The sequence below is a fragment of the Galeopterus variegatus genome, unplaced genomic scaffold (genome assembly GCF_000696425.1).
Source record: "Galeopterus variegatus unplaced genomic scaffold, G_variegatus-3.0.2 Scaffold468, whole genome shotgun sequence".
Classification (NCBI taxonomy): Eukaryota; Metazoa; Chordata; class Mammalia; order Dermoptera; family Cynocephalidae; genus Galeopterus; species Galeopterus variegatus.
In genome coordinates this window covers 560,473-577,606 of record NW_007726579.1, presented here as the reverse complement: position 1 = coordinate 577,606, position 17,134 = coordinate 560,473, and the positions used below count along the sequence as shown (strand labels likewise).

Sequence of the window (17,134 nt, the reverse complement as noted above, 5' to 3'; positions counted from 1 at the left end):
GAGGGTACTTAAAAAAGTTCATGGACAAATAGAATTGAAAGTTAATACAGGGCCGAGCCCATGGCACACTCGGGAGGGTGCAGCGCTGGGAGCACAGCAGCGCTCCCGCTGCGGGTTTGGATCGAGGGTACTTAAAAAAGTTCATGGACAAATAGAATTGAAAGTTAATACAGGGCCGAGCCCGTGGCACACTCGGGAGGGTGCAGCGCTGGGAGCACAGCAGCGCTCCCGCTGCGGGTTTGGATCCTATATAGGGATGACCGGTGCGCTCACAGTGCTCACTGGCTGAGCACGGTGCGGCCGGTCTCAAAAAGGAAAAAAAAAAAAAATAGGAAGTTAATACAAATCTTTCCATTAACTTTTTGAAATACCTTCATATTATCATGTTGATCCATTTTCTTTCCTGGCTCAAAGTTATGACTTTTGATGTAGCCTATCATGTTTCCAATACTAAAAAATAATAACTTGTCTAAATACAACCTTCCCTGGAGACAATCATCACCCTAATTCTATAATTAAGTTATCTCAAGCTATTGCTAGTATAGTCAATTTGAAAAATAACACAACAAAAATTATAATCTTGGCATACAATAAATAAACATAAAAAAATTCTTGTGCCAGAGAAGGGAATATATAACAATACTTAGAATTTAACTATTTGCCACAACATCAACATTAGCCCCACTGAGATTGATCACATCTCTTGTATTTCTCCTGGCTTCTTTCACCCAGGTGAAAATAAGGCTCTTCAGTGCCAATCCCAAACCAAAATTAATTGTTCTGTAGGACTACAGGCTGAGTTTCCCTTTTTTGAAATGCTTGGGTCCAGAAGTGTTTCAGATTTTGGATATTAGCAGAATGCAATTCCAGTTGGAAAATAAAAATGCTCAATGAGAATTTCCTTTGAACGTCATTTCAGCACCCAAAAGATTTCAGATTTGGGAGCATTTCAGATTTCAGATTTTTGGATTAGGGATGCTCAACCTGCATTGGTTCAGCCACTCCAAAAGTACGATGCCACAATAGACTGTATTTCCTTACAAAGATTCCGAAGGGTTAAACGATTTCTGGGGAAAGATTCCTGATGATAATGTCCCTACCCGTAGGAGCTAGATAACTCAAGATGGTCATCAAAATTCATTTCTTCACATTGGTTTATGTAGTAAATGGAATAACCCAAGCCCTGGAGACACACACACACAAAAATACAGTTTAAATTTTCTAACTTGAGGATTTATGGATAACAGACATAATGGATTGACTAATGTATAGATAATAGCCTTAGATTTCCCTATGGCTAAATAGGGAGGAATCTGCGCCTTTGCTAACATTTCATATTGTGCCTGAATTTGTACTACAGGTGAGGTAAAACTATAAGCTAAGAGAAAAAACAAACTGGTTATCTAAAATAGACAAAGGGAAGCACTGGGACTTGTTTTCTTGACTGGACCTGGGAAATCATGGGCAATGGTTCCAGTGTGTCTTCCAGTCCTCTCATGATTCTCCTAGGTGTACTTGTTTGTTTCACATTTGTTTGATGTCTGCAGTCCAGAGTCTACAATGCTTCCACATGGCCATTGTCCTGACAGATTATTCAACAAATGACTCAAGACAAAATCAGGATGAATCATGCTGGTCAATGCATAAACTGAAAATCAGCTTTGACAAGCAAAATATGTTAAGCAGAATCAACAACACTGGTAGAAACCTGAACAATCCTTGATAGTCTTTCCCGTAGTTTTGGCTGAATGAGGATCAATGTGGAGGACTGAAAATAAAAAAGTTCCTATAAACTTGGGAAAAGACCAATTGTTCTGTAGCCATGGTAACAAGTAACCACCAGAACTAGTTTAGACCTGTTCAATTAATCAACAACAATCTGCTGAAGTGAACGTTTTTGCAAGTCAACCGATCACTGCTACCTCCTTGCTTCTGAGAGGCAGCCAATAAGGGATAGGCTCATTCAGATAAACATGGCTCTGATGTCCATGAATCAACAACAGCCTCACACAGGTAATCGTGTTTTACAGATGACGTCAAAAGCTCATGCTTCTGAGTCTACCTATACTTGAACTCCATGCTATCAGAAAACCTTATAGAAGATTATCCCTCCTCATTTGGGAGAGTGTGGTGTTGTTAATACCAAGGTCATGTGTTCGGATCCCTGAACCAGCCAGCCACCAAAAATAAATAAATAAATAAAATAAATCAAGATTAGCACTCTGCTATGCTAGAAGGGACTGTGACTGACCAACATATTTTCCCTTACTACAGTAAGCAATAAATTCTGGTAATGGTCTCATCATCTTTGGACAACATATTACACAATATCAGGCTTGACACTGTGATGAAGCTGTTTGTAATGTGTCAATCATCTCTATTGGTGCTTATAGGGATGGGCAGTTTGGATATATTGATGAGGCCTCACAGAGAGAACTGGGTTATGTGGGAGAGTTTTAGGAGAGTGTTTTCTAGGCTTCATGCTTTTTGCAGCCAAAAGAAAAGAAATGTATCCACATGGATGGTAATACCAGATATTAACAGAAGAGGAAAACTATTATTTGAGAGTGCACTGAGTGTTTTCAACACAAAAGGTAAAAGAAAAATCCAAGTAATAAGATCCAGCTGTGGCTGAACTTGCTCCAAGAATATAATACGATTAGCAAAGTGTTAGTTGTTGGAGGGTTAACAAAACCAATGCCATTTTGTGCCCTGCCTGCCATGTTGACTCCTCTGTGTTGACCTCATTCCTTTGTTTCACTGACCAGTTATGCATCGACCATAGGGCAAGCTGAAAAAGGGACATAGGCTTCAGGGTGAATGATTTATTACAGCAGGTGGCATTAGTGGTCTGTCTGCTAACATCACAAGACCCCCTGCCACATGAATCACAAGTCACCTGGTGAATGATTTTATCAATTTATTTTTCTTAAATTGTTTCCTTGAAGTTATTTCTAGTAACAGAGAATTTTGCTATATAAACATTGTTTAACCTCAGAGAACTAGAGCTCTTGATCTGCTGTAGACATCTGATTCTTTACTGTGTGCAGCTTTCCTGTATGTAAGTCACCCCCATTAATATCTCGGATTACCAAATGGAACTTCTTGCTTTCTTCTTTGGTCTCAAATTAGCTTCTTAATTTGGAGGGCATTATATTTTAACCCCCTCCTTGCACAGTTAGTGCTCTTCATCCATTATGTTATTTAATACTACAATCCTAAGAGGTTGTTAATAGTATCTCATTTTACAGGTAAAGAAAGTGAGACTCTGGTAAATAGTAAATGACAGAGTTGGAAATCACACAGGTCAGTAAGACAATAATACCATTTTCCTGTTCTCCATATCAGGGTTCCTCAAAGTCCAGTGACCATTGGAATTATAATTACCTATGGCACCTGTTAGAAATGCACATTCCTGGGCCCACTCTGGTTCTAATAAATCATAGTATTTGTGCACTGGGCCCAGAAATCTGCATTTTAATGAGTTCCTCAAATGTTCATCACATAGTTTGGAGTTTCAAAACCATGGGTATCCACCATCATGCCTGTGTAAGTGGCAGTATAGTCTCCTCTTAGATAGGTTCTCTTCCTCCACACTCACGCAAATCCACTTCAGGTCCATGTCTCTGACTCCATTGTGGGCACTTGTGCAGGGTAATCCATAAACATGATTACAAACTCTTCAAATGTGGCTAATGCCTTAGTGTATATGTAAATAAAAGCATGAAGTTACTACAACGTCAGTTCAATCTGTACTAGAATCGACCAAACTTTGCCACAAAAGATAATTAGGATGTCAGTGTCAATCGGCAAAGACTTCTGCTTTTAGAAATTTTATTTAATGACCCTTACCCTGTCTACCTTTCCATTAAATAAAAGCTGATCTATTTTCCCAATTCCACTGAAGTTATCTGTAAAAGATAATTTAGATTGTGTAAAGACAAGTTCCCTTGCATGTGAATATCGACATCCACATAGTTTGCATAATTCTCCTACGTAAGATTGAACTTAGGAGTGTTTGACTAGAAGGTACTTTGAAACAAGATTAAGTGAAATTTGAATAAGTTCCATTAAAGCAAACCTACAACTTCAGGCACCTCTAAGATCTGTTTGAGAAAAAAAAAAAAAATCAGGTAATCAGTGTGTGTATCCATGTAAAAATATACTCATATAAAAATACACATTTTTACACGGATGGCTTACAGCACCAAAGAAAGTCATGAAGTACATGTAGTTTCCTCTGAATGTTCTCAAGGTAAAAGTTAGGTTTGGAATGAATTAGACTCTGACTAGATTTTAAGGTTCTGTATTTTGTGATTTTTTTTCCCATGGAAGTTTAAAGTTCATTATTAGAAAGGTTCCAAACTGTTATATTTATTATAGGTGAATAAAAAGATACTTTCTACCAAAGTATAAATTAGTAAAAATCGGTGATTGCACAAGGATATTATTAGTTGTCAAGATTGCTAGCAAAGGAAGTTGCATAGGTCCTGGTGTTGCACAGTTCCTGCCCTCTGTTGTCCACACTCCGATATTAGCAGGTCCTCAGACCTCCCTCATTAATCACTTCCGCAACCTCCAACAGTTCCTTGGTGCAGAATTGAGGGGTTTCGTTTGAGTGTAAAGTTTCACCTGCCTCCGTAGAGGTGCAAAAAAACCCCCACAGTTCTGGGAATGACTCACAATAATCCTCATTCTTGGACAGCTCCTTGGAAACCAGTTCTTAGAAAGAGGCTTTGAATTCATAAAGGAAAAACAGAGGCCCAAAATAAAGATAGATATCTCAGTGAACAGGCAAAGACAAGGTAGTAATTAATCCTAGCTGCTGGCAATGGAGGATGGGGGTCACTGGCTGGAATCAAAGGGATGTTGACTGGAGGGAGAGGTAGTGGGTGAAAATCAGTAGCCTGCCTGTCTCACGCACAGCTTGATTCTGTTCTTTCCCTAGCAGTTGGCAAATTGTTATAAGACCACACCTAGGGGTAGGTGAGCTTTAGACCTTTCTGGGATCTCCCTTGATAAGCTCCTTGGAGAAACTAATGTGGTCCCTTGGGTTAAAAGGAAGAAATGCTCACCCTGCTTCAGGGCAGTAGCTGTTGCCTCTGAAGGATGGAGGCAACCAGGGAAGGTGGCTTCTAACCCAGACCACCATATGAGTGATGGATCTAGAGCTTGAAAAATATGTATATTTTTCATTTGTGAATTTGTTTAAAAAAGTGGGACAAATATTTGAAAATTGCCCAGGCTTAGGAAATCTCATACTTATCTGGCTAAAGGGAAGATGACAAGGTAAATAGCTCCCAGGAAAGGGGCACAGACAGGTTTCAAGGATTTCTAGATGGTTCCTCCAAAAATGGAAAAGGCTCCAGGATGGAAGAAGCCTTGTGGCTGGATTTGCAGATAACAAGATGAAAAGAGGAAGGAAGAGATAAACCAAAGGACAAACAAAACTTGTAGAAAGACTAGGGAAAAGCAACAGCAAGGAACAGAGTGGTGAGGGCAAGGATGAGAGAGATTCACGTCCACCCTGTGATCTAGTCCTTGGAAGAAAGAGGCCAGGGAGGTGGGGAGGATAAATGTCCCGGGGACACCACTGGGCAGAGTGCTCAACGTGAGGCTGTTAAGTCTCCCAGCAGCCCAGGGAAGCCTGCAGCTGACATGGCTGGCCTGGGCATTCCTTCCCTGGAGAAGAGACATGAATAAAACTGAAAACACAATTAAAATGGTGGCCTGGTGCAATCTCTTCCTTCATAGGAAGACATAGTTGGTACAACCTGAGGATGGGCACATATGAGAAGCAAAGAAAAGCAGGCTTTTGGTGGAGCCCATAGATGTAATACACAACCACGTCCAGGGGCTAAAAGAGGGATAAGGCCAGAGGAAGCCTCTTCTATCCAGGTCAGCCCATTTAGCTTGAAGCGTCAGGAGATAGAAGCTGAGAGAAAGGAGGACAGCTGCTAGAAACTGAGCAGACGTTGAAGAGGAAAGAGCAGGCAGGTTGGAACTTCCTTTCAACATGGCTTACACCTTCTATCAACGTGTGGCCTCTGCATTCTGATCACCATGCTGGGTTCTGGGGTTGGGGGGTGGGAGGTGGGGGTTAGGAGGAGGAAAGCGGTTCAAGCCAGTTCCAATTCAGAGGCAGACAGGCCTATACCAACACCCAAGTCAATCCCAGTTAGGAAATATATATGATTCTTTTCTTTGCATAGGAAAGCTCTTTAAAAGAATAAAAAAGGCAATTAAAATCACAAAGGAAAAGACCAATGGATGACTTCATGATAATTTAAAACTATGAGAAAAAATAAACAAAAATTATAAGGCCATCTGGGCAAAATACATACAGTATGATAAAAATTAATATTGGACTACACAAGTAACTCATACATATTAAAACACCTTAACAATACACAAAAGGGAAAAGGTATGAACTGATAACTGACAGTAGAAATTCAAATGTCTAATAATCATGAACAATGTTGAAGAAATGCAGATTATAATGTTTGATGATGATAAAAATGTCAGGTTAAAAAATTATCACCCCCAGTGCTGGCCAGGACATGGCAACATTAATTGACATTGGAAGTGTGAATCAGTACAACCTCTCTGGAAAGCAATCAGCATTATATATCAAAACCTCTGACCTGGGAATTCTACTTCTAGGACTTGTAAGGAAATAATCAAAGACAGAGACCATGTCAATCATAGCATTATTTACAACTAGAAAAAGAGAGACAATCTAAAAGTCCAACAGTAAGAGGCTGGTTAAAATTACCTCTATATTATGCAGCCATGAACTTTCCTTAATAAAAAATGTGCATAATATAGGGCCGGCCCCGTGGTGCACTCGGGAGAGTGCGGTGCTGGGAGCACAGCGACGCTCACGCCGCGGGTTCGGATCCTATATAGGAATGGCCGGTGCGCTCACTGGCTGAGCGCAGTGCGGGCGACACCACACCAAGGGTTGTGATCCCCTTGCTGGTCACGAAAAAGACAAAAAAAAAAGTGCATAATATGGCTTAAAAAGTGAATAAACTTATATATATACTAAATTATCAAAAAGTATAGGAAATAGATTAGAAGATACCAGAAAATTAATTTCATATTTTGTATTTTTCAATATTTTCTTAATTTTCCGTAGTGAGCTACAGAATTTAACTACCGCAATTTAAAAATTCAATGCAGTATTATTGGAACCAAATGAATCTGAGCATCTTCCCCAAGACTGAAGCACAAATGCAGTAGTGTGGTCAGGCTCCTCATTCCAATCCTCTCTTACCTTGGCTGCCTGCTCTCTGCTCCAAGTCTATACAGCTCCCCCAAGGTCTGCAGTTGAGCCTGTCCCCACATCTAGGTTGACCCGGTAGGCATGTCTATTTTCCATCTTGGAATCTTTTGGTCTAACCAGTCTCATTGCCTTCTAAGATTTAAAGCTTGTGTTTTAGCAAATTGATACTATTCTAGCACCACTTATTATTATATTAACTTTTAATTTTGGGAAAATATATAGTATGGTAAAACAATGCTACTATAGAAATTTATCTGCTAAATAACTAGCTTGGGTTTAAGGAATAAATGACCAGTTGGTTATGCCTGGCTAGGGCCCAAACCTCAGTAGCTGTTAGCACACTGCTAGTCAATTCATGATTCACAGACTGCTGCCAGTCTGCAAGGAGAAAGAGTGAGTGAGCAATGTGACACTGCCACACTTTTATTGTATTTTACAAAGTACTGGTCTTAATGAAAGCACGGAGGGGGAGTAACCTCAGCTCTTCATCAGAGTTTGAGAGACACTAGAATATCTCACCTCAGCACATCTTATTCCACACAAACCAACTTATAGGACATCAAAGACAAAAAATGTTTACAGTACTTTCTACATTTGCCTGACTTTGGAGATTTTGGTCTTAATGCTAGAAAGGTATGTATTTATTTATTTTGGTTTTTTTGGCAGCTGGCCGGTAAAAGGATCTGAACCCTTGACCAATGGCATTACAATACTGTGCTCTAACCAACTGAGCTAACCACACGGCCCCTAGAAAGGTATTTAAGCAGTTAAAAAAAAAAACCACTTTTCTTTGAGATTACGTTATAGTTAATAGTTTTATGAATAGACCAATTCACTTTACTGATTTCCACATTTCTCCAAGTTCTCTGCATGTGCGCTTGGACCCCAGCCATCCTATCTGCTGGGTTTTGATCCATCCCTCTCCAAGACCTTCACACTCAACCTTCTCCCCTGGCTTCTCAGCCTGTAAACATGCTGAAGGTGTTCTCATACCAAAATATTCTATTTCCCCAGGCTCTGTCAACTGTCTCTTCCTCTCCATCCTCTGATTGCCCTAGTATATGATCCACTTACCTAGACTCTGGAGTGGGCTCTTACCTGATCGCCTTGCCTCCCAACAGCTGGCAGAATGATCTTCCTGAAACCCAGTCTGACCAGGTTGCTTCCCTAATTAATGCTACTTGAGAACATTCTATCACCTACAGGAGCTCAAAGCTCCATAACAAGGCCTTTGATGACCCAACCCTTCCAATCTTTCCAACATCCCACTCAACTATTCCCACTCTGCCTGTTAAAATCCAGTAATACCTAACATGGTGCCATTAACCTGAGCTGTCCTTTTATGCTCTTGTGTCTGGAGTAACATCTTTTTTGCCTGGTTAACTTCTTTATCCTTACCCTTCAAGACTCGGGATACTTTCCTTCAGGAAGCCCTTCCTGACCATATCACCTCAGTGCCCACCAACATCTTGCCTGAAATAGGTGCCCCTCCTCTGTGCTCCCAATAGTACCCTGTAAATAACTCTACCACAGAACTTTCTATACTGCACTGATATTGTTTTCGTATCTGTCATTCATTCAAGTGCAGGAACCTGTATCTAGTACAAAGTGAGTGCTTAAACGTTTGTTGACATTAAGTCTGGATTCCAGATGGAACTGTTTAATATAATCAATTTCAAATTTAGATTTTTAGGCCTTGGTTTTTCAAAAACATGAATTGAACCTTATAGTACTGGTATTGTTACTTTCATTATAGGATGCTGAGGCCTGATAATATGGGGTGGAGAAAATAATCCAACCATATTTTAATCTAAAAAAAATTCAAAATTGGAGGCAAATAAATACACTTGATAGTAGCTTTCATCATCCAGCCCTGAAGGGACCCTGACAGACAGAAAACAAACAAACAGAAAACAGTCTGGAGAGTTGACAACTATCCCATTTACTTATTGCCAATAATCTTATACTTGGATTTTAGATATCATGTCTGTGCGTGATATATAATTAAGTTTTTTCGTTCTCGTAAGTTGACTCTATCACTGTTTTGTTATTCTTGGTGTAGGTTACCGCCCATCAGACCTAATGCTCTGTGCTTTAGAACCTTTGATTTCCTGGTAACATACTGTTTGTTCATCCTTTATCCATGCTTACGGAACTCTATACCTTGTACACAAGAGAGTATCATTTCCTCTAAATCCCCTTTTTCTTTAGAGAGCAACTCACCGGTCAGAATGCAGCTTCTCCTGATCAGTCAGATTCATGGTTCCCACACACTACTTTATTTTATATAGAAGAATCACTATAGATTTTCCTTTGTGGTCTTTGATCTTGAAAAAACATGGTTTGTTCTCCCATGCTTATGTCTGGAAAGTGTCCAATTCTTTACAGAAACAGCATTTCACACCATGGCAAACTGGTTTAGAAACAAGACATACTAATTCACCTAAGTCTTTATTTATTTGGCTCTAGGAAGAATTTGCATGAAAATGAGCCCGTATGGCAGGTACAGAACGAACTGTAACAGCACCAGAGAGGTACATCCTCTCTCCTCTACAGAGCCTCAATATTTAATACATACATGTGACTTCAGTAATAAAACCAGATAGTCCAGGAAAAAAGGAGCCCTTTAGGAAAAAAAAAAATCAGTTTTAGAGTGACCATTCGTTTTTATATAATTAAATTCGAATAACGGATACATTCAGAGGCCCAAATGTTGGCATAGAATAAAATCAAGTTCATTTATTTTTTTCTGCATCTTAGAATTAGAAGGCATAAAATTAAATATGTTGAATGTAATAAATTCATCCATACAAGTGCAAGTCTTCAGCTATAATGCATTTTATGGCAGATTTATTATTTTAAAAATGTACGAGTAAATCAAAAAAGAGGGAATATATCCATTTAACTTTTATTGAAGTGTATGTAGGAAGTCTTCAGAAATCAAATATGAGCATGAAGATATGGCCAAACATAAAATCTATCAAATTCAGTGAAAAGTTGCTGACTTTAAATAGTAGTTGTAAGAATGATGAATATATATTCTTTGTTAACAACCTCTCACTCTACAGTAAAAAAAAAAATAAAATAAACATTCAGTAAACATTCTTTCCTAAGGTAGTTTCCCTTATATATCAGTGATTTATCCATTTCTTTGTATACACAAATTTGTTGAACATACCAATCAGTGGTTCTCACAATTGAAAAATAAAAGCACAAAAAAGTTTACACTCTTGTACAGGTAAATAAAAGATCACCTTGAATTAAACTGGATCTCCTTAAGGGCATAGTATAGTTTCGGTTTCATTACCTATTACATAATTAGTTTCTTACATACAAATATTGACATATTTGGCTTGTGCTTCAAAGCCTTTGTGTCTATGAAGTCCACGTCAGTGCAGCTCATAATTGGAAGTCATTGGGGAGTTCTTTGCTGCTGCCGGGTTTGACCTGATCGTGCATTAGGGTCTCCTCAGAACCTGCTGTGGCCCTGCACACCTCTGAGGCATCGTCAATGTTGGGATCCAAGCCTTCAGGACAGGGAAGTTTTAGCAACTCTTCCCGGAGCTGAGCAGTGTGACGCTATACAGAAGAAAAGGACTGATATTAGAACTATAAACCCTGGGATTCTAGCCCAACATGATCTGAAGGAGGAATTGATTTAACAAAACCTAAAGCACTAAGCCTACAAAAATCTCTGAACACCTCCTGTGAAAGCCACTGTTACAGGAACTTGATACAGTAGGCAGTAAGCAAAACTGGTAAGAATCCTTAACCTCAAAATAACTGATGTTGCTGATAAGCCATGAGTGACATGCTTGCAGACCATACCCTTGCCCCCAACCCGTCACAGAAATAGCACTACTGATGACTTACAGGATATCATTAATTTGATACATACACTCTTTTAAATTGAAGACAGTAACCCCTTGACTGGTCATACATGCTGCCTATGCCTAAATATTTTTGAGAGAAAGACAAGTACATATAATAAAACAAACCAATTGCTATTTTAGTGAATAAAAACAAGTATTTATCAGGTACTAAGCCCTATGTAAACTTTTCCAAAATGTTTCACACAAATTGTTTCACTTAATGCTCACAAATAATTTTATCATTAGAATTTTAAAAAATTTTTAAACAAAGAATAATCTAGAGAGATTAAATAACTTTGAATTACTCCATACTGCCACTTATGGAAGGATGGAGAGATGTTAATAGAGAATGGTTGGTTGTCTACAAACATAAAGTTTTTTTGATAATTTCCTGGTGGGAGAGAAATGATCTTAAATATCACAGCAAGGGCTTTGAAAATTAGTTTTGTCAGTAGCAGACTTGAAAAACTAACTAACCAATATTCACAGAATGATTTTTATGTATGAGGCACTTTGTTAAACACTGACAATATAAAAGCAATGAGTAGAATGAGGAAGATATAACCTCTGAGCTTATGGATATAAGCTTATGTTTATATACATAAACAGGATAAAACAACTACACACTGGTACAGCCACTTGTAAGGTTTCAAAGGATATTTACATGCTGGTAACTCAAAATTTCTCTAGCCCCGATTTCTCTTCCACTGTGGACAAGAGGTGAAAACACTAACAAGGGAAGAAGAAAGAAATATCTGGCAACTGTGAAGGACCAGTTAAGTTGGGCAATACATATTATGGCTTTTTTATGGAATCAAGCTAAATAACTGGATACTTTTCTCAAGCAGCACAAACTAAAGTATAGTTGAAATGATATAAATTTAGATTAATTCAGGAATGGAGATTTCCAGGTCAGGGTAACACAGAAACAATACAGTAAAAGAATATGGGATATAAGCAAGATGCTGATTGAAATAACAAAATTGGGAAAGAAAAGAAGCTGGACTTTAGCCAGTGAGGTTTTGTGTAAGGGAAAGACATATCTAAGCACATATTTGGGGAGCATCAATCTGGTTATACATTACAGGAAGAACTGGAAGGGGGAAAACCTAGTGCAAGGAAGCTGGTCAAACAGACAAAGCTGTGGGAACTGAACAGAAATAACGGGGGGTGGGAGCAATTGGCTTTGAAAAGCAACACTGAAGGGACCCACTACTGACCCGATGTACTGGATGAAGGAAGAGTTAAATAATATCTGAAGATTTTAAGACAGAGAAAAATGGTTTAAAATTAAGTAAATATAGAAAGCTAAAAAACCTGATTTAAGGAAGGATAAGTTCTAATTTTAGACCTTTAATGAAGTGATGTCAGTACATCTAAATAAAAAATGTCAGTAATTCAATTCAGGAGAAAGCTAGGAGTAAAGAATAGTTTGAAGAGTCACTTTTAAAGAATAAATGGCCAAAGTCAGGGGTATAGATACAATGAGATTGGTTAGAGCACGGCCATGTAACACCACGGTCAAGAGTTCAGACCCCATATCTGCCAGCCTCAAGCAAGCAAGCAAGCAAACAAACAAACAAAAAACTAGATACAATGAGAGAGAAAGAGAAAAAGAGAGAATAAAATACCCCTAAGGGCCAAAAAGTAAGCCTTCAGGTAAACAGTCATTCAGAAGAAAGGGAAAGAAAAAAAAAAAAAAAAAAAAAAGAGAATTAAACAGCGTAAGAAGAATCAGGACAGTCTACAGAAGAAAAGTATAGTAGAAAAGACAAACATCAGACCAGTGTTATGAGTATTTTAACAGGTACGCATAGGGTGTTCTAAAAGCTTATACTGAGATGATCTAATAGTCTGAGTCAAGAAAGCGTTCCATGAAGAGAAATTTAAGCTGAAAAGTGAAAGGAAGTGAGCTAGCAGAACAAGTGCAAAGCAGAGGGAAAAGGAAACCATGTGTAAAGGCCTGGAGGAGAGAGAGCAGATGAGAGAACGGAGAAGTGGGCCAGGGTCACTGGCTTTGAGAACCAGAGAGAAGGTAACTTTGGTAGAATGGAGGTTTAATTGCAAAAGATTAGTAAGAAGCTGGTTTAAAGTGGAGGCAAGAAGTATTGCTCCAGTTTGATAGTGAAAGAAGAGAAACTGTTTATAATAATAAGGGCAAAATAGAACAAGCTTAAGGGTATGCAAATGTTTTTCTTGCTTTTCAAGTTTTTATAATGGAAAATTACAAACATATACAAAAGTGGGCAGAATAGTAAAATAAACCCATGTATCCAACACCCAGCTTCAACAATTATCAACTCATAGCCAGTCTTGTTTTTGTCTGTACTCCCACCACGTTTCCCTTCTCATTTTATTTTAAAGCAAATCCCAGACATCATATGGCTTTTCATTCGTAAATATTTCTGTAGGTAACTTGAAAAGATGGGGACCTTTTTGAAATCACACCTGAAAAACTAACAAATCCTTACTATCATTGTCTAGTTGTTTTAGGTGAAGATGGTTTTAAAGTCAGAAGAAAAGTGGAGATGGAAAAAATTGAAGAGAGAGAGAGGGAAAATAATTCATAGAGGATGAAAGGCACAGAGGTAAGTAAAGACAGATATTCCAAAGACGGAAGAAAAGGATGGCTGCTATAAGGGATGATTCCCACATAGGGAAAAAAAAAAAAATCTCCCAAACCATCACATTTTACACTTCTATTCTTTTTTTTGTCCTTTTTGAGACCGGCCGCACGGCGCTCAGCCAGTGAGTGCTGTGAGCGCACCGGTCATCCCTATATAGGATCCGATCCCGCGGCGGGAGCGCCGCACTCTCCCGAGTGCGCCACGGGCTCGGCCCTACACTTCTATTCTGTGAATGCCCAAGTTGAAAACAATTGCTCGTCTCTCCCCAAACAGTTCTGTATGATAGCCACCGCCAGCAATCAGAGGCCCTGCAACTCACATCTCCCTCATTACTCCAAGTTTTCTTTTCTTTTTTTTTTTAAAAAAAAGATGACTGGTAAGGGGATCTTAACCCTTGACTTGGTGTTATCAGCACCGCACTCTCCCAAGTGAGCCATGGGCCGGCCCTCATTACTCCAAGTATTAAAATTCTGGAAGGTAAGAGGCCTAGGGAAAAGCTAAAGGAATAAAAGAAGTCACTATTGGAGCACACTTTGCTGTCCTCATCTTCAAAGAACTCTACAGACTCTATTGGCTCAGTCCAGGTACCCATTTTTAATTTTAGGAACTATCAATCCATTTTCAAAGGATTGTATCTTTTCTATAGACTTTTGGGTAGCAATTTAGTCCTCAGAACTTAAAACAAATTATGTTTTTCTGATCTCCTCCCTATCTTTACCCTCTGGTGGCCATGGTTCTGTCAATGAATACACCACTTTTCTTTTAAAACCACCTACAGGACCCGTATTAGGAAGGCTTACTCACCTTGAGAGCTGCTGCATGGTGAGACATGGTCCTGCCTACCCTCTTATCACTGCTGTACTGCTGGATGTCTGCAATCCACTCCTCACACTGGGCCATGATCTCAACCCTTTTCAAGTAAAAGTGTTTGTGTATAACCTTGAAAAAAAACAACCACCAAGCAGTGAAACAAAATGTGTTTCAGATCAGAATATAAAAGTATGTATGTAGCATTACTAAGAAATGAAATTTAAAAGATACTGCCATGTTTTTTTTGTCCATAAAACTCAATTTATTGAACTCTACACCATTAGCAGGGAAGAATCAGGCTCCTGACATCAGGTGACATGTGCTGAAATATCCAGTTCTATAGGAGAAAAGAATGTCCAATCTCATTCAGCTACTTAAACAATTAATCCTATCAAAAGAGCACACGACATATATAATACAACATATTCAAAAGGCGCAATGTAGTCCAACTTTTTCCTAAAGAAAAGGAAATGTCTTTTCCTTAACATCCACACATATACATTAATTAGTATAAGGGCAAAATTTCTATTTGCAAGACAACTTTAGAAAGTATCTTGATCTTCAATAAAAAATAAGATTTTTCTGAGAAATATTTGGCCATTTTTTAGTAGAACAGTAGCTATTAAAAATAAAGAATATTACTGTCCCAAAATATAGTCCAATCTCCTTTAGGATGTAGACGGTTTTAGATGTCACCTGTACTACTTGTATATTATTAGTGACTTTTTAGGATTAACTCTAAAAACTAAAGATTATTATACCAGATACTCTAAATATAAAGACAGGTATAATACCAACAAACTATATTCTATAACATCTTTAATAAAGTTTTTCACTAATTTTATTGAACGTACCTCTTTAAAGCATGGTGAAGGATTTCTGATTTGTTCTAGCATTGCCCACTTAACTGTTGCTTGTCTAATGTTTCCATCATATTCTCGAGAACTCTGTGTGCCACTGGGAGTGCCTCTAGACCGTTCATATCCTGGCTCATTAAAATAAGGTTCAGCTACTAATATAAGGGACTGGACAGACACCAACACCTGAAGAACAGAGGAAATAAAGAATAGTTATAATGGGACATTTTTACTACCAGTAAACTGATACCTTGCTTTACCCACAAGGATAATGTGTTTCCATATATTTCCATCATCACAAAATTGACGTTCATGATTATGACACTGAAATACTTTATTATTACAGCAAAATTAAATTAGGTACAGTACAGCCTTATATAATATTTATATATCTTATGTTTTATATTCTCAAATCCTTGAATAAAAATAGATATGAAGATCCTATTTCCTAAAAATGCTAAAAAAAAATTTGCTTATTAATATCCCATACCAATTTAAACATTGTGCTCAAATTGTCCTCACTTTTAAAAGCATAAAACTAACCATGCACTCTTTAATATTTACTTTTCAGGAAAACTATGCGTGAGGCAGTTTTCAATTTTTATTCCAAGGAAAATTAACTGCCTCTGTACCACAAAAAGCTGATTATTGGAAGTTCTCATTGGCAAAATGGTCTCATGGTTCTAAGGCCACCTGCAACCCCTCATTTATTTACCAGAAGGTCTGTTTTTCCAGATGTAATGCATATTTGAGAGGGCTCATTCCTGGCTAATATAATGTTCTTAGCTAATATACCTACATAACTAGCTAATACAACATCTTAGAAGGCAGGAATACATCATATGCCATCTACCCACTTCATTAATGAAAAAGGACTAACAGCGACTGCACTTTTATTAGGCAGATGATTAAACAGGATCATGGATGTGCATCCTGAAAGTCAAGGAACATAGGCCAAGGTCAACTATAGAAAAAAATTTAATCTGTACAATTCTGAGACAAAGATCTCATATTTTTGAAACTTTATGTAACTATAAATATATCACTGAAGAAAGGTGGTTTTCCTCTGAGTATCTGCTTTCCCCTAATTCAAATCTGACCCTTCTCAAATAACCTTTCAGGGCATAGTTATTATTTCTTGTCCCTCTTTAAGTAATCTTCCTCATTTATTAATATAAGTAGGGTTACAATACCCATTTTCTACAAAAGCAAAGAAAAAATTTTAATTAAATCCTATCACAAATCTATATAAAAGTACTGTTATTTATTTATTTAACCTCATCTCCTTTGAGACAAATACAGTTTTATAACTCTCGGGCAGCTGTAGATTCAAATAATTTAAAAATTACTGGGGCCGGCCCGGTGGCGCACTGCTATAGTGCGCCACTTGGGAAGCGCGGTGGCGCTCCCGCCGAGGTTTCGGATCCCATGTGCAGACCGGTTCCCGCTCACTGGCTGAGCGAGGCGCGGGAGCAACGCCGAGGGTTGCGATCTTGTTGCTGGTCCCGGTCTGGTACGGGGGCGACACTGAGGGTTGCGATCCGTTGCCGGACACGGAAAAAGACAAAAAGGAAAAAAAAAAAAAAAAAATTACTTGAGGGCCGACCCTGTGGCTCACTCGGGAGAGTGCGGTGCTGGGAGCACCGAGGCTGCGGGCTCGGATCCTATATAGGAAATGGC

At 38.5% G+C, this 17,134-nt stretch overlaps 1 protein-coding gene across 2 annotated transcripts in view; it reads right to left on the bottom strand.

The window, feature by feature from the left end:
- Positions 1 to 9,720: 9,720 nt before the first annotated feature.
- Positions 9,721 to 17,134, bottom strand: part of BIRC6 (baculoviral IAP repeat containing 6) — a 252,572-nt gene continuing 245,158 nt past the window's right edge. For both annotated transcript variants that reach the window (XM_008569149.1, XM_008569150.1), the window contains exons 72-74: positions 15,452 to 15,640; positions 14,592 to 14,726; positions 9,721 to 10,867 (exon numbers count right to left, since the gene is read on the bottom strand). In XM_008569149.1, the coding sequence (XP_008567371.1) occupies positions 10,688 to 10,867; positions 14,592 to 14,726; positions 15,452 to 15,640 (504 nt within the window). In that variant the 3' untranslated portion in view covers positions 9,721 to 10,687. The remainder of the gene's footprint in view (positions 10,868 to 14,591; positions 14,727 to 15,451; positions 15,641 to 17,134) is intronic.